This window comes from Aspergillus brasiliensis (genome assembly GCF_001889945.1).
Source record: "Aspergillus brasiliensis CBS 101740 unplaced genomic scaffold ASPBRscaffold_6, whole genome shotgun sequence".
Lineage (NCBI taxonomy): Eukaryota > Fungi > Ascomycota > Eurotiomycetes > Eurotiales > Aspergillaceae > Aspergillus > Aspergillus brasiliensis.
This window is the reverse complement of record NW_027137447.1, coordinates 1504528-1527304: the sequence shown is the minus strand read 5'-3', so window position 1 is coordinate 1527304 and position 22777 is coordinate 1504528. Positions and strand designations below refer to the sequence as shown.

The window sequence follows — 22777 nt, the reverse complement described above, 5'->3', positions numbered from 1 at the left end:
TACTCAATTTCGAATCATGTCATTTCATTCCATTTATCATATCCTGGTTACCATACTTGGTTTGCAATTCATCACTGCATATTAGCTTTTCATTCGCTGTTCCAGGTCGTCGGCACTTTAGGGTAGTTCTTCGCATCCAAACCGAGATCTTCATAGATCGTGTCGTCGCCTACATAGACATGAGTCACTGAATCTCAACACAAACTTGATAAACTTACCCCGTAGAGCTTCAATCCGCTCTTCATTCTCCTGCTCCAGCTTCTCCAGTTCCTCTCCAGGCTGTGCTTCGTTGGCCTGCTTGCCGCCCTCTTCGGCTGTCGCGGCTTTGCCCAGGTCGTCGGTAGCCTCGCCAATCATCAGGAATTGCGCGTTGGGGTAGTCAATGAATTCTGGCTGCAATGGAACCCAACGGTAGTCGCCGAACTTTTCGCGTACACTGGCATCCTTAGGACTCATTTCCTTTTCAATGATCTGTGTTGGCGATCACTTACCTTTCGGGATACTCGGGGTCCTTTTGAATTTGAGCGTAGGATGGGCCAGGATACTTAGGATTCTTCGACTGTACGATCCAGCTGCCCCGAGAATGCAAACCGAAGTCTTCCTGGATGGATCCAATCGTTTCCGGAATGGTCAAGACATAGGCCAGGTGAGACGCCCGAGTCGTAGATGTGATCGCGTAGACGCCCTCGGCAAACGGTCTGGCCTCGGGAACAGTTCGCTCGCCACGGGTAGACGTTTCGTACGTATCGCCTGCGATAAAGCTCTCTTGAAGCGACTTCATACTTTGCCCAGCCTTTTCGACGAATCCCATGTCACGTTCTCTAGCAGAGGTGGGAAATTTCTTCTTCGGCAGCATCAGTAGCCGGCACTTTGCGCCAGGCTCCACAGAGCCCTGCTGTTGATTCAATGTGGCACCAATGGGTGTTGGCCGTAGCACCAGGAAGCTCCGGGCAATATCGCTCACGCTTTGCGGATCTGTCACATTCACGCGCGGTCGGTAGAAGAAATAGACAATTCCCTTTTCGAGTACATTGGATGCTACCTTCTCTTCCCGCTCCTGTGACGTCTTGACGCCGGCTTCGGTGCCTTCAGCAGGAGCAGGAGCGGGTTTCTCCTCTTGCTTTGTCTCTGGCTCTGCTTCGCGCTTCTCTTCACTCTTTTCTTCCGGCTTCTCCTCTACATTCTGCTCTGACTTCTCCTCGGGCTTTTCATCTGGCTTCGGTTTATCCTCGGCTTTGTCGGCGGGCTCTTCAGTCTCCTGCGGTTCTTCCTTGTCGGTGGGCTTCTCGGGCACTTCTTCCGGCTTTGACTCAGCCTTTTCCGGTTCTTCCGCACGTTCTGATCGAGTCAGCTTCGAACCTCGATATGATGGACTCTGCGCCATACCTTCTGTGGTCTTCACTTGGTCTTCTGTCGGCGGCTGCTGATCCTTCTCGGGCTTTACCTTATCATCCTCCTTCTTTCCTTTCTTCGGTGCAGGCCCCTTGTCAGTGGAGTCCTTGCGCTTTGCGCCAGCAGGACCGCGGCTCTTGACATCAGGAGCAGCCGCAATGGCTTCCTTTGCCTTCTGAGCAGCTTGACGGGTGGATGTTCTAGTGGCGGCCATTGTAGCAAGACGGGTCAATGTTATGAAGATTCAATATGCCAATGGAAAAGGAACGCACACAGGCACCATGAGCAGAGATGAATGGGCGAGGGGGCATAAACGATCGACTGGTGGTCGCCAATGGAAGTCGTTGAGATTCGCCGGAAATGGCGATGAGAACCGCGTGACGTCATACAGGATCCAGCCCGTTCTGGCTAGCGCCCCGTCAACTACGTCACGTGTCGGCTATAGATTCGGAGAATTGAAGGATGAAAAGGATGAGCGGCGATGTCAATCTCCCGTAAGGACATCACTCATTCATCCAGGTCCATTGCGTCGGCATCAGTATGACTGGAAGGCTGGGTTGCGCTGTCATCCGTCGACGGAGACCTTGAACTCCAGCTCCCCGACGAGCCGGTCTCACTGCTGTCGTACTGCCAGAACATTCCCGGGAACAGATGCTCCCTCGTGCATCTGCCTTTCCGGCGCCTCCTTTTGGGACCATCGTTGCACTCACCACCTTGAGCGTTGGGAATTGAATCGGGAGATGACTGTCGCAATGGTCGAGATGAACCTGTTGCCGTCGTGGAAGGCTTTCTTTTCTTCCCTCTTGTCTGGCTAGCGCTCCATTGGCGATCGGCTTGGTCTGAGTCGCAATGAAGCCCCTCCATCGAGTCCACCAACCCTTCCTGCCAAATCTCCGAATCGTCCCCAACAAGTAAGTGTATCACCGGCTTGCCTGTTGTTCGTCCTGCTGTCTCGGCAGGCTCGTCGTCTGGCTCCTCGATAGAATACGGTAGAACTACATCCGCCTTCGCCTCACGTCTATGACTAGACAGCGACTCATCTCGCAGAGGAACCGTACCTGCCCCAGATGAGATTCCTGAATCGCCTTGGGTGTTGCGCGGGTGAGATGTAGATGCGCCTGGGTTATTGTGTGGTGGTTGAACAAACGTAGGGGGGCTTTGATTTTCGAGAATTTCCGTCATCCTGTGTCAGCCAAAATCCAAAAGGGCGAATCTTGTATGGACAAGTTCGCCCTTATGAAGGTCAGTTGCTGAGCTGTAGAGCGTTTCGCAAACCACGCATGCGCTGCGGGAGAGAAACGTTGATTCAATAGCGAACAAAGTCACAAGGTGACGCTTTTCCATTGATATAGATGTACGAACATATGAGACAAATGAAATTTCACGATCACAGCTTCAAACGCTTGTTGTAACAGACAAAATTGGCCAAGATAAAGAGAAATTATGTCGGCATCCATTATGAGGGAGGTCAGAGGAGGAGGGATGGGCCCGACGGGGGGTATCCCGAAGAACCATCGAGAAGGGGAGAGTGAGATCACACTCGAATAACCTCCGCTGAACTCCACTCGAACCGGAGTGAAGGAGGGAGAAATGCAGCTTGACTAAGTCCCCCAGGCAAACTAGTGAACTCATAATCGCCTCCCCAGAATACTAATTAATGTAAGAGAGAGACAGTCTAAAAGAAGTGCCTGGCAGCTGTTCACCGCCGGGCCCATCATTGGCCCGCGGGACTCGCTTATTGGCTGCGACACAATTAAGTCCACGTTTACCGCCATCCAAGACGGAACCACCAGCTGCCCAGAGTGACTGAGTCCAGACACTCCGAACCTCCCCCGTGTCTTCCCCCCTTTACCCATTCTCTCCCGCCGTTGTTGTGGATGCGGTGGTCGCCTTACTGACCTCTTTTGATACCTGTGTGCGGAGCTTGCTTCTCTATGGTGCGGCTCCGGCCAACCCTCCTTCAACATGCAGTCCTCCCCAAACATGCTCACCAAGGTCCGCTATCCCCTCCCCCCATGCCAGCTCCCCCTAATCGCCGCGGAGCTGCTGCTGCTCTCACGAATAGGAACTAATCACCATTCTACGTGATAGTTTGAATCCAAATCCTCCCGCGCAAAGGGAATTGCCTTCCATCCCAAGCGGTCAGTGGACAATTGTCCCGTTCAACGCGTCGCAATCGAACCCGGCTGACCCTCGAACAGGCCATGGATCCTCGTATCCCTTCATTCATCAACCATCCAATTATGGGATTACCGCATGGGAACCCTCATTGATCGCTTCGAAGAACACGATGGCCCCGTTCGTGGCATTGACTTCCACCCGACACAGCCCCTCTTCGTCTCCGGAGGTGACGACTACAAGATCAAGGTCTGGAACTACCAGACCCGCCGTTGCATGTTCACATTGAATGGCCATCTGGACTACGTGCGGACGGTGTTCTTCCACCATGAGCTGCCATGGATTCTTTCATGCTCGGACGATCAGACCATCAGAATCTGGAACTGGCAGAACCGCTCCTTGAGTAAGTTGGAATCTGGCCACCTGTCCCGAGGGACGCTGACAATGGGTTCACAGTCTGCACCATGACCGGCCACAACCACTATGTAATGTGCGCGCAATTCCATCCTACCGAAGACCTCATCGCCTCCGCCTCCTTGGACCAGTCGGTTCGCATTTGGGATATTTCGGGTTTGCGGAAGAAGCACTCGGCCCCGACGTCCATGTCCTTCGAAGACCAGATGGCCCGCGCCAACCCCGCCCAGGCAGACATGTTCGGAAACACTGATGCGGTGGTGAAGTTCGTTCTGGAAGGTCACGACCGGGGTGTCAACTGGGTGTCTTTCCACCCAACCCTGCCCCTGATTGTCTCCGCGGGTGACGATCGTCTCATCAAGCTGTGGAGGATGAGTGGTACGTCAAGATACTGTTATGGAAATATGGTATATCAGGCTGACACAGATGTATAGACACAAAGGCATGGGAGGTTGACACGTGCCGCGGACATTTCCAGAATGCGTCTGCTTGTCTGTTCCACCCACACCAGGACTTGATTCTCTCCGTCGGCGAGGATAAGACGATCCGGTGCTGGGATCTGAACAAGCGCACATCCGTCCAATCCTTCAAGCGCGATCTGGACCGCTTCTGGGTCATTGCGGCTCACCCTGAGATCAACCTGTTTGCCGCTGGTCACGACACCGGTGTCATGGTCTTCAAGCTTGAGCGTGAGCGCCCTGCCTCGGCCGTCTACCAGAACCAGCTCTTCTACATCACGAAGGAGAAGCACGTCAAGTCGTACGACTTCGCCAAGAACGTCGAGACCCCTCCTATGCTGTCGTTGCGCAAGCTGGGATCCCCTTGGGTGCCGCCTCGCACCCTCTCGTACAACCCCGCTGAGCGTGCCATCTTGGTCACCTCTCCTACTGATGGTGGCGTGTACGAACTGATCCATCTCCCCCGGGATGCCACTGGTGCCGTTGAACCCACCGATGTTAAGCGTGGCCAGGGCTCTTCTGCTGTCTTTGTTGCGCGCAACCGATTCGCCGTCTTCAGCCAAGGCAACCAGCAGGTGGACATCAAGGACCTGAGCAACTCCACCACGAAATCGATCAAGCCCCCGGCTGGCACAACCGATATCTACTTTGGCGGTACTGGATGCCTGCTCTTCATCACGCCCACCAACGTTGTCCTCTTCGACATCCAGCAGAAGAAGCAACTGGCGGAGCTGGCTGTGAGCGGTGTCAAGTATGTCGTCTGGTCTAATGACGGTCTTTACGCTGCCCTGCTCAGCAAGCACAACGTCACCATTGTGACGAAGTCTCTCGAGCAGGTGAGCAGCTTGCACGAAACTATCCGGATCAAGAGCGCAGCCTGGGATGACGCTGGCGTCCTTCTCTACTCCACCTTGAACCACGTTAAATACTCGCTTCTGAACGGGTATGTCTCCTTATTATTGGTGAAATGTTCTGCTTACTGACATTAGCAGTGACAATGGTATCATTCGCACTCTGGACCAGACGGTCTACCTCGTCAAGGTCAAGGGCCGCAATGTCTACTGCCTGGATCGTAATGCCAAGCCCCGTGTTCTGGAGATCGACCCTACCGAGTACCGCTTCAAGCTTGCCCTTGTCAAGAGGAACTACGATGAAATGCTACAGATCATCAAGACCTCCAGCTTGGTCGGTCAAAGTATCATTTCTTACCTGCAAAAGAAGGGCTACCCAGAGATTGCGCTGCAGTTCGTACAGGACCCCCAGACCCGCTTTGAGCTCGCGCTGGAGTGCGGAAACCTGGAGGTGGCTATTGAGATGGCTAGAGAACTGGATCGTCCCAACTTGTGGAGCAGGCTCGGAGCCGAGGCTCTGGCTCATGGTAACCACCAGACGGTTGAGATGGCCTACCAGAAGCAAAGAAACTTTGACAAGCTGTCTTTCCTATACCTTGCCACTGGTGACCAGGAGAAGCTGTCAAGGATGGCCAAGATTGCCGAACACCGTGGTGATTTCACCTCGCGCTTCCAGAACGCGATTTACCGTGGCGACGTTGAAGACCGGATCCAGATGTTCAAGGAAGTTGACCAATGTAAGTTCTTCACGAGTGCTTGTCATGGGCTTTGCTAATCAGTGAAAGATCCCCTCGCATACCTCACCGCCAAGTCTCATGGCTTGACGGAAGAGGCTGAGTCGATTCTCGAAGCCTGCGGGCTCACCGAGGACCAGATCACCCTTCCATCCGTCGACGAACCTGCGCGGGTCCCTCACCCGATCGTTCCCACCTTCAAGTCCAACTGGCCTGTCAAGGCCGCTGGCCATTCCTCCTTCGAGAAGGCCTTGCTTGGAGAGGTTGGCGCCGGCGACGAGGAGGCTGCGGCGATCGAGTTTGAGGCCGAGGAAGAGGACGAGGCTATTACTGCTCGCGATACCCTCGAGGATGAGGAAGAGGATGTTGCTGGCTGGGACATGGGAGACGAGATCAATGTCGAGGAGGACGTTGACTTCGTGAATGTGGACAGCGCAGAGGCTGGTGCTGGCAGCACCGAGGCCGACCTGTGGGCTCGCAACTCCCCTCTGGCAGCCGACCATGTCGCTGCTGGCTCCTTCGAGACTGCTATGCAACTGCTTAATCGTCAGGTGGGAGCGGTCAACTTTGCCCCTCTTAAGCCGCGGTTTTTGGAGGTGTACAAGGCCTCGAAGACTTTCCTCCCGGCGACCGCTGGCCTGCCCCCGTTGGTCAACTACGTCCGCCGCACCGTGGATGAGACGGATAGCCACAAGGTCCTGCCTATCATCCCGAAGGACCTGGAGACGATCGCCAGCGTGGATCTGCAGGAGGGTTACGCCGCCATGCGGGCCAACAAGCTGGAAGATGGCGTGCGGATCTTCCGTAACATCCTGAACTCCGTTTTGGTCAATACTGTCTCGTCCGAAGCGGAGGTGGAGCAGGCGAAGAAGATCATTGACACCGCCAGGGAATACATCCTGGCCATGTCTATTGAACTGGAGCGCCGTACCATCCCCACCGACACCCCCGAGAACCTTAAGCGCAGCCTCGAGCTCTCCGCTTACTTCACGATCCCCAAGCTGGAGGTTGCACACCGGCAACTGGCGCTTATGGCTGCCATGAAGCTGGCGTTTGCCAACAAGAACTACTCTTCAGCCCTCAGCTTTGCCAACCGCATGCTGGCTAACGGTGGCTCGCCGAAGCTCCTGGAACAGGTAAGCAACACAACTTTGCCTCCCCTTTTACTGATCTCATATGCTAACCCCACGAATCAGGCCAGGAAAATCAAGGCGCAATGCGAGCGCAGCCCACAAGACAAGATCGACATCGAGTTCGACCAATTTGCCGAGTTCGATATCTGCGCTGCCTCGTACACACCGATCTACGGCGGCTCGCCGAGCGTGTCGGATCCGTTCACCGGCGCCAAGTACCATGAACAGTACAAGGGCACCGTGTGCCGGATCTCGCAGGTGACGGAGATCGGTGCGCCGGCCAGCGGGCTGCGGTTGTTCGTCCCGGGTCAGTACTGAGGATGATGACGAGATGTGACGGCTTTCCTTTTTCTTTCTTCACGCTTGTAATTCCCCGTCTCGATGTGCAAACATGATAGAAATGGGCTTTCTCTGGTGGGGGAAAAAGGAGGATGAATTCTGGTTGGGGAGGAAGGTTTGGCGCCATGGCTGGAGGAAGCTGCTTCTCCTGCTTTGGACTGTCCCGATGTGAAATTCATAATTCCAGCGACGTTAGTATATTCATTCATCTATTTATTGTTATTGATATTGTTTTTGAAATACTTTCTTCATTTCCTATTTTTATTCTTCTTCTTATTTCCTATTGTGGAACTGTTCTTGTACAGATAAAGAGGTGAGATAGTATTATCATATCATAGCATATCATGATCAGAGATGAGAGACAGAGTAGAGATATCCATCACCCCGGTAGTTAGTATAGTACACAGTAGTAAACTCCTCCCACCCATCCCATCCTTTCGCCATATCCACTGCTGCTGCTGGTGGTGGTGGTGGTGGTGGTGGTGGTAGTAGTAGTAGTCTATATCTATCGTCTATTCATACACTCCCCCAACCTTCCTATCCCCCACATAACTCACATCCCACCACATGGAATAAAGAGGCCGGAGATTAGTCACACCTCCCATCCGCCCAACCCTTCCTCCACCTCTCCTCCCAAAACCTACAATCAAACTCACTCTTCCCCAGCTTCCGGTTCACCTCATTATGCGCCCTACACATCCAATCGCCAAACTCCTTCCGTCCACCCAACCTTGGCTGATTCTCCCCACTCGGCTCCGCCATCCACGTCCGGAAGTCCTCCGCGCACACCCAGCACGGATACAGCTTCGAGAATATCCCCAGGAACTGGCGCATCTCGGACTGTTGTTCGCTGGACGCTTGCGCCGGGTACGACGCTGTCAATGAGTGCAGGAAGGTCCAGGTTGAGCGGCCCAGTGCTTCCGAGTCGGGTGGGCAGTCTGTGTAGCCGGGAGTGGTGGTGAGGGATTTCGGGATCGTGCTGGTGCTGGTGCTGCTGGTGGCTGTAGTGGAGGGGGTGGATTTGGCTTGTTTGGTAAGGGCGCGCCAGGAGGCGGCGGAGGTGCAGAGGCGGCATCTATTTATGGGTAGACCTTTTGTTAGTATTGGGGATATGAGGGGATGGGGATTGGAGATTGGGTAGAGAGAGCGTACGGTTTCCCGTCTTTGTCCAGGATGACTCCGTTGGGGAGTTTGGTCATGCCTGCGGGGACGGTGTCATCTTTTCCTGCTGCTGTTGTTGCTGGCGCTGGCGCTTGTTGTTGGGTAGAGGAGGAGGGTGTAGCGGGGGGTGGTTGTTGGTGGATGAAGAGGTGTTTTTGTGTGTTCGGTGTGTCTGCCATTGTGGTCTAAGGGACTGATAATTGATGCTGGTGGAGGATGAGGGTGTTCAATTCGTTGCGGAGAAGAAGTAGAAAAGCAGCGCGGAGTAGTAGTATCAGTCAATTTGGAAGACTAGTATGTACACGGTAAGGTCTGATCTTTGCAAAAAGTAGCGACGGTGACAAGTAGTGTCCGCAACAGAGCTCAAGAGACAAATTCTGGGGAATTGAAAGGTGATTGATTGGTAATGCAGCAAAAGAATGTCTCCGTCCAATCCCTCCGGCTTCTAGAATTGCCATGTGCCTGCTTTGTCAGCCGTTATCTCCGCTCCGCCCTGTGCCTTGAACGAACAGTGGAATATGGGGGCGTCCAAGCTTCGTGATTTTAGACGCTGTGATTGATCGACTGGTTGACTATCTATTTCGCGTCAATACGCGTTTCAGCTTGACTTTCAACTTCTATTTAGAATAAGCTTCTGTGCCTGACAAGATTAGAAGAAGTGCTGCGTCAGAACGAGATCGGTAACTTATCAAGCTAGCTTGTTAACTAATTAGCGCCGCGTCCCCTCCTGCTAGCTACCACGCGACAATTAACGTTATCGCAACGGAGATTCATTCACCACATACACATATACAAGTACAATGGCGCCACGATACGCCCTTTCGAGCTCCGAGCCCGAGTCTGAAGCTGAACCAGCGTCCGGTCGGCCTACCGATGGTGCCTTGGAGCAAGCACTGCGTGATGCGGTTACAAAGGTGTACAAGTCAGGCAAAATGGAGGAATTAACGGTCAAGCGGGTGCGGCTGGCTGCAGAGAAGGCATTGCAGCTGGAAGAGGGCTTTTACAAAACTCAGGGAGATTGGAAGACAAGGAGTGAGCAGATTATTAAGGATCAGGTGGTAAGTTTGCCGGTGTCTTGGCTGTCAATGTGCGCGATGGCTAAAAGTATATAATTCTTGAAGATCGTTTACTGACTTGTTGATGAATACAGGAGGAAGAAGAGAAAGCTAGCCAGGAACCAGTGCCAGATGATCAGACAGATGCCGCTTCATCTGCTTCCGAAGACGCCAAGCCTGCCAAACGAACGAGACCAGAGAAGCCATCGGCATCGCGCAAGCGCCAGAAGAAGAGCGCTTCGAAATCCGATGGGGAAGATGCAGCCAGCGGGTCACCAGACGAGAACGAAGAAAAGGTAGAAAAGCTTCCGAAGAAACAAACCAAGGCAACGACAAAGAAGGAGCCGTCGCCCAAGACTTCCGAGGACTATGTTCATGATTCCGACGAGGAAGAAGGGGCAACCCCGGAGAAGCCCGAAGAAACGCCAAAGGACGACTCTGAGAGCGAACTTTCAGTGGTCCTGGACGAGGAGCCCAAACCCAAGCCTAGCCGCAAGCGACAGAAAAGCACCGAGGCACCACCGCGCAAGGGCAGGAAACAGACAACGGCAAAGGGAAAGGATGCGGATTTGGACCCAAACCAAGCGGAGATCAAGCGATTGCAAGGTTGGCTGTTGAAGTGCGGAATCCGCAAGATGTGGGCACGGGAGCTGGCTCCCTATGATACGTCCAAAGCGAAGATCAACCACCTCAAGGGCATGCTGAAGGACGCAGGCATGGAGGGGCGCTACTCGGTTGAGAAAGCTAATCGAATCCGCGAGGAGCGTGAACTCAAAGCTGATCTGGAGATGGTCCAAGAAGGGGCCAAGCGATGGGGCAAAGCGAGTGGCAGCGAGGACAGTGACGATGGTCGACCAAAGCGGCGGCTGAATCGCGGGCGGAAGAGTCTGGCCTTTCTAGAGAGCGAGGGAGAGGAAACGGACTGAGATGGTGAATGACGATCAATGTGCGGGTTGCTGCATGATCTAGCTGTCGCAGTATCTGCCTGGCGCAGGCTGTGGGTCGTAATGACACTCGAGATAATCGCATCATCCATGTTGGCACATCGCGCCTCATTTCCCTGTCTTTGTCCCGCCCATGCGTTGAGCCACCAAACTGAAAACGGCGACAGAAGAGATGAAAAGGACGAGGTTGTAGAACTGTATAGTATGTCAGTCAATAATTGAGATCAGTCTAAAAGCGACAGCTAGCGAGAGCTTACCGCCGTTCTGGAGTACTCGTTCTCTTCCGCCTCTGTTCTAGCCTCGACAAACAGGCGTCGGAGATTGGGGAGATTGGCCTAAAGTATAGATGTAAATAGTAGCCTTGTGAGAGGAAATTCCAAGTCACATACCATAGCTCTGGTAGCAAGTGATGCTGTTTGACGGGATGATCAAAGAGAGACGGGAAGCGGTGGTGGTGGTGGTGATGATGGCAGAAGCCAAACCGGGGAATAAAGAGAGCGGCTCAGGTTAGTGTTGGGTCCAGACACTCAACTCGCTCGACTCCCTGATTGTATCTGTCCTCCTTCCACTTCCTGCCCGGCCCTCCTGCTTCCCCCCATCAACCTTCCTCTTCTCTCCCTTAGGGTCTTTGTCTGTACTTCCTTCTTCTTTGTGTCTAATCTCCGTTTGCTTATAATTACTCGTCCGACCATCGTCTGCCGGATTGCTGCCGTGTCCAGTTCTCCCTGAAGCTCTCGCCGCCTCGCATTAATTCCCCGCAGTCTCCTGCATTTCCACTTCCGATCCCATCTGGTTCTGCGGAGGCGCGACCCCGTCGTCGCTGAAGCCCGGTTTCGCTCAGCATGGCTATGAGTAGGATAAGGGGGGCCTTTGCGGTCCCCAGAAAAGGAGAGACCTTCGAATTGCGAGCTGGTCTTGTGTATGGTGTCCCCCGTGCCCGATCGGTGACCGACATGGTGCTGACCTCCCCACAGCTCTCAGTATGCATATGAACGGTACGTGGACATGACTTTGCTTATGAAGAGACGCCATTATCCCATAACAAATTGTCTGATGCGCGCATAGGAAGGAGTCCATCCAGAAGACCATCATGGCCATGACGTTGGGCAAGGATGTTTCCGCTCTGTTCCCGGATGTCCTCAAAAACATTGCGACCAATGATCTCGAGCAGAAGAAACTCGTATACCTATACCTCATGTGCGTACTAGCTCTCCGTTTTTCCATCCTATTCCTACTAAACATCTGCTGCGTAACAGGAACTACGCCAAATCTCACCCGGACCTTTGTATTCTTGCCGTCAACACCTTCGTTCAAGACTCCGAAGACCCGAACCCCCTCATTAGGGCTCTTGCGATCCGGACAATGGGATGTATCCGTGTGGACAAGATGGTGGATTACATGGAGGAGCCCCTTCGCAAGACGCTCCGCGACGAGTCGCCGTATGTCCGCAAGACCGCCGCGATCTGTGTAGCGAAGCTCTTCGACCTGAACCCCGCGATGTGCTTGGAAAACGGCTTCCTTGAAATGCTGCAAGAGATGATTGGTGATCCTAATCCCATGGTCGTCGCAAACTCCGTGACCGCACTGTCAGAAATCTACCATGCTGCCCCTGAAACGCAGGCCCTGAGGGTGACCGCTAACACCCTGCGCAAGCTTCTTATGGCCTTGAACGAGTGTACGGAATGGGGTCGGGTCACTATTTTAACTACTCTGGCCGAGTACAAAACCAATGAAGTGACTGAATCCGAGCACATTTGCGAAAGGGTTGCTCCCCAGTTTCAACATGCCAACCCCAGTGTGGTCCTGGCGGCTGTCAAGGTGGTTTTCCTCCACATGAGGAACATCAACTATGAGCTGGCAAAGACCTACCTGAAGAAGATGGCTCCCCCACTTGGTAAGATACCCTTTGACTCTCCTGGCCGACTGACTTGCTGATGTACAATGTTCAGTGACGCTGGTGTCGTCGGCGCCCGAAGTCCAATATGTGGCTCTACGGAACATTGATTTGCTGCTACAGAAGCAGCCGGATATCCTGAACAAGGAACTGCGAGTCTTCTTCTGCAAGTACAATGACCCACCTTACGTTAAGTTCCAGAAGTTAGAGATCATGGTCCGCATAGCCAACGACCGCAACGTCGACCAGCTCCTAGCAGAGCTGAAGGAGTACGCGCTGGAGGTGGACATGGATTTTGTGCGCCGTGCTGTCAAAGCGATCGGCCAGGTCGCCATCAAGATCGAGAGTGCTAGCGAAAAGTGTGTCAACACCTTGTTGGATCTCATTAACACCAAGGTAAACTATGTGGTGCAAGAGGCGATTGTGGTCATCAAGGACATCTTCCGCAAATATCCCGGTTACGAAGGGATCATCCCCACTCTCTGCAAGTGCATCGATGAACTTGATGAACCGAATGCGCGGGCTGCGCTCATCTGGATCGTTGGTCAGTATGCGGAGAAGATCAGCAACGCGGGTGACATTCTTGCTGGTTTCGTAGAAGGCTTCAATGAGGAGTTCTCTCAGGTTCGCCAATTGTTCTCGATAAGCTTATGGGCCAATTGCTAACACATTGCGCAGACCCAGCTGCAGATATTGACCGCCGTTGTCAAGCTGTTCCTCAAGCGGCCTGAGAAGGCCCAGGGGCTGGTCCAGAAAGTGCTGCAGGCGGCCACGGCTGAGAATGACAACCCCGATGTCCGCGATAGGGCTTACGTCTATTGGCGCTTGCTGTCCAACACGAGTGACCCCAATGCTACTAAGAACATCGTGCTCTCTGACAAACCGCCGATCGTCACCACAATCCAGTCTCTTCCCCCGAATCTCCTTGATCAGCTACTGGGCGAACTGTCCACCCTCGCATCTGTCTACCACAAGCCTCCGGAGCAATTCGTCGGGCAGGGCAGGTTCGGTGCCGATGCAGTACAAAGAGCTGCTATCGAGTATGTTCCTCTCTCGCTATACAGTGTTGATGACATGGAATTCGCGCTAATGTATGACACAGGGAACAAATCCAAAACGCTCGGGAGAATCCGTTGGCGGCAGCGGCGGCAGCAGCGGCGGTTACTGGCGATGCTCCCCCTCCGCAGGCCCAGAGCAACGTCGAGAACCTGTTGGATATCGACTTCGATGGCACCGCGCCGGCATCCGCGCAGAAAGAACCGGGCGGCGGGATGTCAGGTCTCGAAGGTCTTGCCGGCACGCCCGTCCGGGTGGAATCTCCGGCCGTTGGGGCACCCTCCGGAAGCAACAACCTGGACGACTTGCTCGGAGTGTTTGGCGATGGCGCTGCCGCCGCTCCGGCCAGCGGGAGCGGCGCTCCCAATGGTGGTGCTGGTGCAGACTTGATGAATGGCTTTGAGGGGCTGGACCTGTCTGGAGGTGGCATGGCCTCACCACCTCCTGGAGGAAGCCAACCGAAGAAGACAAATGAGGATATCATGTCGTTATTCTAAGCGCGATGAGCCATGCCTGTACGATGGCGCACGATTTCGTAAAGCTGAATCAGAGGTGCGGGAAGGTTGAGCCAAAAGCACACATAATTCTGTTGACGCATGCCGAATATAGATCTATTTTCGTTGTTCTAGCTTTGGGTCTATTTCTATACTACTATTGTCATTCTGTTCTCTTTCCCTGTTTGTCATCTTGGGTGCTTCCGCCTACCTGTATATCCATCCCCTTTTTGGACTTGACAAGCATCGACCTAGTCCACGTATTCCTTACACAATTCTTATTCTTTCTTCCCGGTCAATGCATTCAGAATTCCTTTCCCAACTTCAGGGGACTTGCTGACTCTGCATTCATCCATTCTAGCGGGGGTCCAGCGATGCTAGTTGGTCGGAACCGAAACCCTCCCTTGTCCGGGTGAGTCACGGCTGCTCACCTCGCCCAGACTCCCGTCTGCCTGCGAAACACTATAAATACTCCGGCAATTCTCATGGCTTCCATCGCTTTTCCCAGACTTTGATTCATTGGCTTCCTTTTATTACCGTACAATGGATCAACTAAAGAGGACTTTCGCCCGGTGCGCGCAGGAGGGCCGGCCAGCCCTTGTGACTTATGTCACGGCTGGCTTTCCCACAGCAGCAGAAACTCCAGACATCATGCTTGCAATGCAGGCTGGAGGAGCAGGTATGCGATCAATCCTAGCCTGTCTCGTTGAGAGCTTTCACTGGTGTGCTAATGATGCGGTAGATGTTATTGAACTCGGTCTCCCCTTCACGGATCCTATTGCCGACGGCCCTACCATCCAAATGTCGAACCTTAAGGCGCTGGATAATGGTGTCACCATATCTTCCATGTTGCAAATGGTCAAGGCTGCTCGTCAGAGAGGCCTCCATGTTCCTGTCTTATTTATGGGTTACTATAACCCGATAATGCGTTATGGTGAATCCGAACTTCTCGCTGCGAGCAGGACGGCCGGGGTGGATGGCTTCATCATTGTCGATCTACCTCCTGAGGAGGCTGTTCGGTTCCGGAACCAGTGTAGTGATGCTGGGTTAGTCGCCCCGTTGGCATCGACCTCAATGCATCCTAGCAATTGTTTCATCATTCACTGACATCAATTCCTCTGGACAGTCTCTCCTACGTCCCATTGATAGCCCCGTCGACCACAGAGGAGCGCATGAAAACTCTCTGCGGAATTGCCGATTCTTTTATATACCTTGTGTCGAGGATGGGTGTCACTGGCGCCACTGGCACTCTGAGCCACGACCTTCCGGAACTGATGAAGCGCGTGAAGCATCTCTCCGGCGGAGTACCGGTGGCTGTTGGCTTTGGCGTCAGCACCCGTGAACAGTTCCTCGGCGTCACATCTATCGCAGATGGTGCCGTCATCGGTAGTGAGATAATCACGCAGCTGGCTAAAGCCCCTGCAGGCCAGGGTGCCGCTATTATCAAGGACTACTGCTCTCAGATTACCTGTCGAACAGTCGAGCCCACCGAACCCCGATCTATTCCAACCACCACTGAAACATCTTCATCACCAGCAAATCTTCCTACCTCAGACCAGTCAATTGAAACGTCCAAGCCCGGCCGCTTCGGCACCTTTGGCGGCCAATACGTGCCCGAAGCCCTAACAACATGTCTCAACGAACTTGAAGTCGGGTTCAATGCCGCCATCAACGACCCAACCTTCTGGACTGAATACCGCTCCTACTACCCCTATATTGGACGGCCCTCATCCCTACATCAAGCCCCACGCCTCACCTCCCACGCCGGAGGCGCCACCATCTGGCTGAAGCGCGAAGACCTCAACCATACAGGCTCGCACAAGATCAACAACGCCCTGGGCCAAATCCTCCTCGCCCGCCGGCTCGGCAAGACCGAAATCATCGCCGAAACAGGAGCCGGTCAGCACGGCGTAGCAACCGCCACGGTCTGTGCCAAATTCGGCATGAAATGCACCGTATACATGGGCTCTGAAGACGTCCGTCGTCAGGCCCTCAACGTCTTCCGGATGCGCCTTCTCGGCGCCACCGTCATCCCGGTAGAATCAGGATCCCGCACGCTCCGCGACGCCGTCAATGAGGCCTTCCGCGCGTGGATCACCCGCCTCGACACAACCCACTACATCATCGGCTCGGCTATTGGCCCACATCCCTTCCCCACGATCGTCCGCACCTTCCAATCCATCATCGGCCAGGAAACTAAAGCCCAGCTGGCGGAGCAAATCAATCGTCTCCCAGACGCAGTTGTAGCCTGTGTGGGCGGCGGCTCCAACGCCGTCGGCATGTTCTACCCTTTCTCTGAAGACCCCTCTGTCCAGTTGATCGGCGTAGAAGCCGGCGGCGATGGCGACAGTCGCCCAGAACACCACTGCGCTACCTTGTCCTCTGGGACTGGCTCAGTGGGCGTGTTCCATGGAGTGCGCACGTATGTGCTTCAGAATGAACATGGGCAAATCTCTGATACGCATTCGGTGTCCGCAGGACTGGATTACCCCGGAGTTGGACCAGAATTGGCGCATTGGAAGGAGATCGGGAGGGCGAGGTTCATCTCGGCGACGGATAAAGAGGCGCTGGAGGGGTTGAGGTTGTTGTGTCGGTTGGAGGGGATCTTACCGGCGTTGGAGACAGCACATGCGATTGCGAAGGTGGTGGATGTGGCGAGGGAAGTTGGAGTGGGAGGACATGTTGTGTTGTGTGTGAGTGGAAGGGGGGATAAGGATGTTGATACGGTCATGGGGATTGAGGGATTTGCTTAGTGAAGTGTAGTAACTACTTCATAATCCTACTTTTCGGGAAGTGTTTTGATCTATCAATCTGGTTTAATTGATCACTTGGCTAAATTGAAAGTTCACGAGTGTGACTGAAGCATCATGGAGATACTTCTCATAGTAATATGAATGACTGCTCATGCCCTTCGCTCGAATGATCAAGATCCTCCCACCATAGGATGAACATAGATACTAGTTAAGTAAAAATGGATGCATAGCAGAAGCTAACTGACAAGTGCAAGTTCAATGCAAACACACAGTCTACTATACTAGTAGTAGTTATAGATAACGCCATCCTACCCTCCTATGACAGTAGTAGCGGTCAATCAATTGAGTCACCGACATAATGCCGAGAATAGTACTACCGAAGTATAGTCTAGTTAGTTGACTGACACCCACGATCCTATGTCAAATTGGAATTTTGTTCTTTAATTTTTGACCGAATATACGTCTGGGATACCTATTCAAACGGAGACAAATCTACACACAGTAAAATAGGCAAGTTATCGCTATCAATCAATCCACATGATGGATGATAGATAAGGAGATAGTATACTAATTACCGATTCGGACCCCGTTCGGAACGAAATATTGGATCTCGACTGAAGTCCCGATAAGATCCGATTCCCGCAAGGTTTCCTTCATTATTACTTTCTTACTTACTTTATCGGGCCGTGAAGAATCAAGAATGGGACAATCACACCACGCTCGGCCATCTTATTCCGTTCTTGTTAAGTAGGATAGGTATAATGAGAAGGTTAAGGGGTAATAGTGGTGATAATTGAATTAGTTTAAGCTCTTAAGGCTATAGGGCAATCTTCCCTCTATTTTTTTTTTTTCTTTTTTCCTTGTCATTTTTTGTTCTGCAGTGGGGGCGTTTTTTCCTTCATCCACTTTATTAGTTAAACGCATTCTCCGTCTTGGAGTAGGAATTGGAGAATTGGAGAAATCTAACATTGTTTGATTCGTTTCGGTTTATAACTCAATCTAGTATGAACATGGCCAAAAATCATGGCTAGTATTCTGAATTTCGTGGAATAGAGTATTTCTGTAAGCATTAATAATGCTGCAAAAGTAGTTATCCGACGGATCGAGGCAAGACTCCGCCAGATGTCCATTGGAAAGACCCCATCTAGACTGACAGTAGCCAACGATGAGATATCCACACTGCCCGTGCCCCTTGACTTCCTCTTCTTCTCCCTTCTTGGCTATTCTGTCTCTGGCCAGAAAGTGGGCCAGCTGCCGATCCAACCGATGGGGGGGATCCATGGATTAAGTGTTGCCCCTCTGTATTCGGTCCCTGGCGTATAAATTATAAAGAATTGGGGTTCTCCTAGTATCCAGTCGATTTGTATTTGCCATACTCCAACCTAGACATACTGCCTCTTTTTACGCACGCACTCACTCACTCATTCATTCACAATGGCTCAAGATTACAAGTTTGAAGGATGGATGGGTCTCGACAAGGACTCTGCCGACGGAAAGATGGTCTGGCAGGAGTTTGAGCCCAAGCCGTGGGAGGAAACCGATGTTGACATTAAGATCACTCACTGCGGTATCTGTGGTTCCGATTTGCACACTCTCCGCAGTGGCTGGGTAAGGCATTCTACCACTATCTTTGTTTGTATACCCCTATAACTAACCTCAACAGAGACCTGCCCTGTACCCCTGCTGCGTGGGCCACGAAATCGTCGGCACTGCTGTGCGTGTTGGATCCAAGGCTGTCGGGGGCATCAAGGTCGGTGATCGTGTGGGCGTTGGCGCGCAGAGTGATTCCTGCCTTGGTCGTCTGGGAGACTGTCCCGAATGTGCCATGGGCGATGAGCAGTACTGCTCGCGCAAGATCGTCGGTACCTACAACAATGTCCACCTGAACGGTGGCAAGTCTTACGGTGGATATGCCTTGTACAACCGCACCCCGTCTCACTTCGTGGTCAAGATCCCCGACAGCATCCCGTCGGCGCAGGCCGCCCCTATGCTGTGCGGCGGTGTCACTCTGTTCAGTCCCCTGAAGCACCACAACTGTGGTCCCGGCAAGCGCGTGGGGATCATTGGTCTTGGTGGACTGGGCCACTTTGGTGTGCTTCTGGCCAAGGCCATGGGTGCTGATAAGGTGGTGGCTATCTCCCGCAAGACTAGCAAGGCCAATGATGCGCTGGCTATGGGTGCGGATCTTTACGTTGCTACGGATGATGAACCGGACTGGGCTACCAAGTATGCCCGGTCTCTGGACTTGATTGTCTGCACTGTTTCTTCCACCAAGGTATGTCCTGGACTCATTGTACACCTCTTGATATGATGATACTAATGAGGAGATAGATGCCCATGGCGGAATATCTGGGCCTGCTTGCGACGGGCGGCGCCCTGGTTCAGGTCGGACTTCCTGATGACGGAGTTCTCATGGCCCCTGTGGGCAAGCTGCAGCGTCGTCTGAAGGCCACGAGCTCCTTCATCGGCAGTCCCAACGAGATCCGGGAGATGTTCCAGCTCGTTGCCGAGAAGGGAGTCAACGCCTGGATCGAAGAGATCCCGATGAAGGATGCCAATCAAGCCATTGTAGATATGCACGCGGGTAAGGCGCGGTACCGTTATGTGCTGGTGAATGAGCAGTGAGATGATGACGATGATGATTTACGATGTATGGAGTTGGTTGGAGAAGAGGACAGTGATGTGAATCCTGAATAGAGATAGAGATAACTACTAGAGATAGACACAAATGATACCATTTTTTCCCATTTGTCCACCGAAAGAGGCAGGTGGCGGCACGTGGTTGCGAGGGGCGCCGCTGTCGGAGGCGCTAAACTCGAAATGGATTTTTCCCCGCGGCGAAGGCCGAGGGGATTCTTTCCGAATTGCCTCTTTGACTCAGACATCGCAGTTCCTGTTCATACGCTTTCGAGTCTCTTTTCCTTTCCTTTATCTTGTTCTATCTTACCATTGCCTCATTCTTTGCCATCCATAATGTCGCCCACTCTTTCTCAAAGATTCCTGAGCACGCGGGGTGGCTCCTACGGCGTAAGTGACTTGTCCCGCCTTGATCACATCTCATCGCCATCAATCGTATCTTCTCCTCAGTAGAGTCAATTGCTAACTGGACTATCTCCCATTATAGCTATCCTTCGAGGAAGTCGTCCTGAAGGGTCTTGCCTCCGATGGTGGTCTTTTCATCCCCGAGGAAATCCCTACCCTCCCCGCCGGTTGGGAGTCGGAATGGCGCGATCTCAGCTTCGAGGACTTGGCCTTCCGTATCATGTCCCTCTACATCTCCGAGTCCGAGATCCCCAGTGAAGATTTGAAGGATATCATCAAGCGCTCCTATGCCACTTTCCGCCACCCTGAACGCACCCCTATCGTTGAACTCGACGCCAAGCGCAACCTCTACCTCCTCGAACTCTTCCACGGCCCGACCTTTGCCTTCAAGGATGTCGCGCTGCAAAAGTAGGTCTCCTGAATACTGCGCATATGTGGGAGCAAAGACACCTGGTGCTGACTTTGATTTTCAACCAGCCTCGGCAACCTGTTCGAATACTTCCTGGTGCGCAAGAACCAGGGCAAGGAGGGCAAGGACAGACACCACCTGACCGTTGTCGGTGCCACCAGTGGTGACACTGGCTCTGCGGCCATCTACGGCCTCCGTGGCAAGAAGGATGTCTCCGTCTTCATCTTGTTCCCCAAGGGCAAGGTGTCGCCCATCCAGCAGGCCCAGATGACCACCATCCTCGATGCCAACGTTCACAACCTCACCGTTGAGGGCACCTTCGATGACTGCCAGGACTTCGTCAAGGCCCTGTTCGCCGACCCCGACATGAACTCCACCCACAACCTCGCCGCCATCAACAGCATCAACTTTGCCCGTATCCTGGCTCAGATCACCTACTACTTCTACTCCTACCTCGCCCTGACCAAGACCCCCGGCTACAACAACAAGATGAGATTCGTCGTCCCCTCCGGCAACTTCGGCGACATCCTCGCCGGTTGGTTCGCCAAGCGCATGGGTCTCCCTGCCGAGAAGCTGGTCATTGCCACCAACGAGAACGACATTCTGGACCGTTTCTTCCGCACCGGCGGTACCTACAGCAAGAGCGACAGCAAGGGCGCCGGTGTCAAGGAAACCCACAGCCCTGCCATGGACATCCTGGTCAGCAGCAACTTCGAGCGTCTCCTTTGGTTCCTCGCCTTCCAGACCAGCGAGGCCAGCACGGCCGACGAGCGTCGCAAGCAGGCTTGCGAGAACGTCAGCAGCTGGCTCAACCAGCTCAAGACCGAGGGTGGCTTCAGCGTCCCCTCTGCCCTCTTCGAGGCCGCTCAGGCCGAGTTCGAGAGCGAGCGCGTCAGCAACGACGAGACCATCGCTCAGATCCGCTCCACCTACCAGACCTGCTTCCCGTCTAACTTGGGCCCCGGCAGCGCCAAGAGCTCCAAGACCGGCGGTTACATCCTGGACCCTCACTCCGCCATTGGTGTCGCCGCTTCCCTGCGCTCCATCGAGCGTAACTCTGGCGTCAGCCACATCTCCCTGTCCACGGCCCACCCGGCCAAGTTCGCCAGTGCCGTCGACCTGGCCCTCCGCGACCAGGATGGCTACAACTTCACTGAGGTCCTGCCCCAGGAGTTCATCGGTCTCGAGGACCGCGAAAGCCGCGTCACTGCCGTCGGCCCCGGAGCTGGCTGGGAGCAGGTGCGCGAGATCGTCAAGGCTGAGGTCGAGCAGGAATTGGAGGGTAAGCGGTAGACACATAATCTTAACATAATCTGCATACCACAACTAGTTATCTTCCTTTCCTCGGTGCCTGTTCACTAAAAAGCCAAGCTACCTCGATGATATTTCACGATCTTCATGTTTGTTTTATCCTATGCCTCATATCTTTGGCTCTTTGATTTTTTTCTTTCCTCCCATAGAGCTGTTATATCATACCATACAATCAAGATAGACGTTTCATTATCGGGCTGGATATACTGGTTACTCATAGTAGCTCGTATTCTCAAAGTCAAGAGAAAACAAAAGACAGAACGAAGGTTTTAACGGCTACTAGTATCATTACAAAAGTTCTTTTGGCTTGTTGATCGACTCGATCGCGGGAGCGAAGCAGGATAGAGAAGAAAGACTATCCATCTATCTAGGTGTCATTGACTTCACCGACGACTCAGACCAGTCAGTTACTACTACTACTACTACCACTACTACTATTCTTGGTCCTGTACCGTACTCACGAGCCGAACACGACACCAACCCACATGACCAACTGAGCAAATACGAAGTAAACGGTGTCTATATTTTCTTTCAATCATATGCCCACGCGTACAAATTATGCATTATTATGTATTAGAGCATTATCTGACACTAAAAAGCCAATACATGACTCCCAACTACTAAAGCCCTTGCGAAACATCATTCCAGACCAGTGTATGGAATATACAGGCACTGGAACTTGTATGCGCAGGCACTTGGCAAGTCAGGAGTCCAAAACGAGATCAAAACGACAACCAGTAAAAAAAGAACAAAAGGAAGTTTTTCTAAATGGGACCGTACCGTAACACCGGGAGATAATATAGGTTATCTTAGTTGGGTGATCGCAAACAATCGTAGCTTGATCGTCAAATCACACACACCGGACTGAGCCAATTTAGAGGAGAGCCATGATACCCATGACGGCGGCCAGGAAGCCAGCGGCGGGCTGCATGTTGGAGGAGGCGGCGCCAGTGAAGGCCGGAGAGACGCCCGTCGCACCCGGCGTGGTCTCGCCAGGGGTAACGGGAGAGACACCAGAGGGAGCAGTCTCGCCAGGAGTAACCGGAGAAACGCCAGAGGGATGGGTCTCTCCGGGAGCAGTGGGAGAGACACTCGAAGGATGGGTCTCTCCGGGAGCAACCGGAGACACTCCAGAGGGAGCGGTCTGGCCAGGAGCAACCGGAGACACGCCAGAGGGAGCGGTCTGGCCAGGAGCAACCGGAGACACGCCAGAGGGAGC

General features: G+C 53.2%; 9 protein-coding genes across 9 annotated transcripts; 6 read left to right on the top strand and 3 right to left on the bottom strand.

The window, feature by feature from the left end:
- Positions 1–2: 2 nt before the first annotated feature.
- On the bottom strand, positions 3–2574 carry ASPBRDRAFT_178093 (uncharacterized protein; the record flags this gene model as incomplete). The annotated part of the gene is made up of 6 exons (XM_067619874.1): positions 3–169; positions 219–436; positions 492–1338; positions 1387–1592; positions 1782–1815; positions 2010–2574. The coding sequence occupies 6 exons, from the start codon at positions 2572–2574 to the stop codon at positions 90–92; spliced, it is 1950 nt and encodes a 649-aa protein (XP_067479314.1). The 3' UTR covers positions 3–89.
- A 783-nt stretch (positions 2575–3357) lies between these two features.
- Positions 3358–7418, top strand: ASPBRDRAFT_196184 (coatomer subunit alpha; the record flags this gene model as incomplete). Its single annotated transcript, XM_067620957.1, has 8 exons — positions 3358–3387; positions 3484–3533; positions 3594–3913; positions 3967–4302; positions 4359–5325; positions 5375–5970; positions 6019–7103; positions 7164–7418. 8 exons carry the CDS (start codon positions 3358–3360, stop codon positions 7416–7418), a joined length of 3639 nt encoding a protein of 1212 aa, XP_067479313.1.
- A 609-nt stretch (positions 7419–8027) lies between these two features.
- On the bottom strand, positions 8028–8779 carry ASPBRDRAFT_125774 (flavin-linked sulfhydryl oxidase; the record flags this gene model as incomplete). The annotated part of the gene is made up of 2 exons (XM_067617818.1): positions 8028–8514; positions 8592–8779. 2 exons carry the CDS (start codon positions 8777–8779, stop codon positions 8028–8030), a joined length of 675 nt encoding a protein of 224 aa, XP_067479312.1.
- Positions 8780–9400: 621 nt separating this feature from the next.
- Positions 9401–10581, top strand: ASPBRDRAFT_196182 (putative transcriptional regulator; the record flags this gene model as incomplete). Its single annotated transcript, XM_067620956.1, has 2 exons — positions 9401–9658; positions 9751–10581. The coding sequence occupies 2 exons, from the start codon at positions 9401–9403 to the stop codon at positions 10579–10581; spliced, it is 1089 nt and encodes a 362-aa protein (XP_067479311.1).
- A 601-nt stretch (positions 10582–11182) lies between these two features.
- ASPBRDRAFT_674949 (putative AP-1 adaptor complex subunit beta) lies at positions 11183–14046 on the top strand (the record flags this gene model as incomplete). Its single annotated transcript, XM_067628902.1, has 7 exons — positions 11183–11518; positions 11574–11594; positions 11665–11796; positions 11856–12493; positions 12549–13117; positions 13172–13533; positions 13596–14046. The coding sequence occupies exons 1-7, from the start codon at positions 11442–11444 to the stop codon at positions 14044–14046; spliced, it is 2250 nt and encodes a 749-aa protein (XP_067479310.1). The 5' UTR covers positions 11183–11441.
- Positions 14047–14316: 270 nt separating this feature from the next.
- Positions 14317–16942, top strand: ASPBRDRAFT_586009 (uncharacterized protein). Its single transcript, XM_067627929.1, has 3 exons — positions 14317–14722; positions 14786–15089; positions 15170–16942. Exons 1-3 carry the CDS (start codon positions 14587–14589, stop codon positions 16794–16796), a joined length of 2067 nt encoding a protein of 688 aa, XP_067479309.1. The 5' UTR covers positions 14317–14586; the 3' UTR covers positions 16797–16942.
- A 1197-nt stretch (positions 16943–18139) lies between these two features.
- ASPBRDRAFT_43455 (NAD(P)-dependent alcohol dehydrogenase) lies at positions 18140–19806 on the top strand. The gene is made up of 3 exons (XM_067625002.1): positions 18140–18404; positions 18460–19071; positions 19128–19806. Exons 1-3 carry the CDS (start codon positions 18231–18233, stop codon positions 19419–19421), a joined length of 1080 nt encoding a protein of 359 aa, XP_067479308.1. The 5' UTR covers positions 18140–18230; the 3' UTR covers positions 19422–19806.
- On the top strand, positions 19677–21991 carry ASPBRDRAFT_43453 (threonine synthase THR4). Its single transcript, XM_067625000.1, has 3 exons — positions 19677–19823; positions 19921–20246; positions 20316–21991. The coding sequence occupies exons 1-3, from the start codon at positions 19770–19772 to the stop codon at positions 21538–21540; spliced, it is 1605 nt and encodes a 534-aa protein (XP_067479307.1). The 5' UTR covers positions 19677–19769; the 3' UTR covers positions 21541–21991.
- A 441-nt stretch (positions 21992–22432) lies between these two features.
- ASPBRDRAFT_196177 (uncharacterized protein) lies at positions 22433–22741 on the bottom strand (the record flags this gene model as incomplete). The annotated part of the gene is made up of 1 exon (XM_067620955.1): positions 22433–22741. A coding segment is annotated over one exon (309 nt), but the record flags the coding sequence as incomplete, so codon positions are not given.
- Positions 22742–22777: the final 36 nt, after the last annotated feature.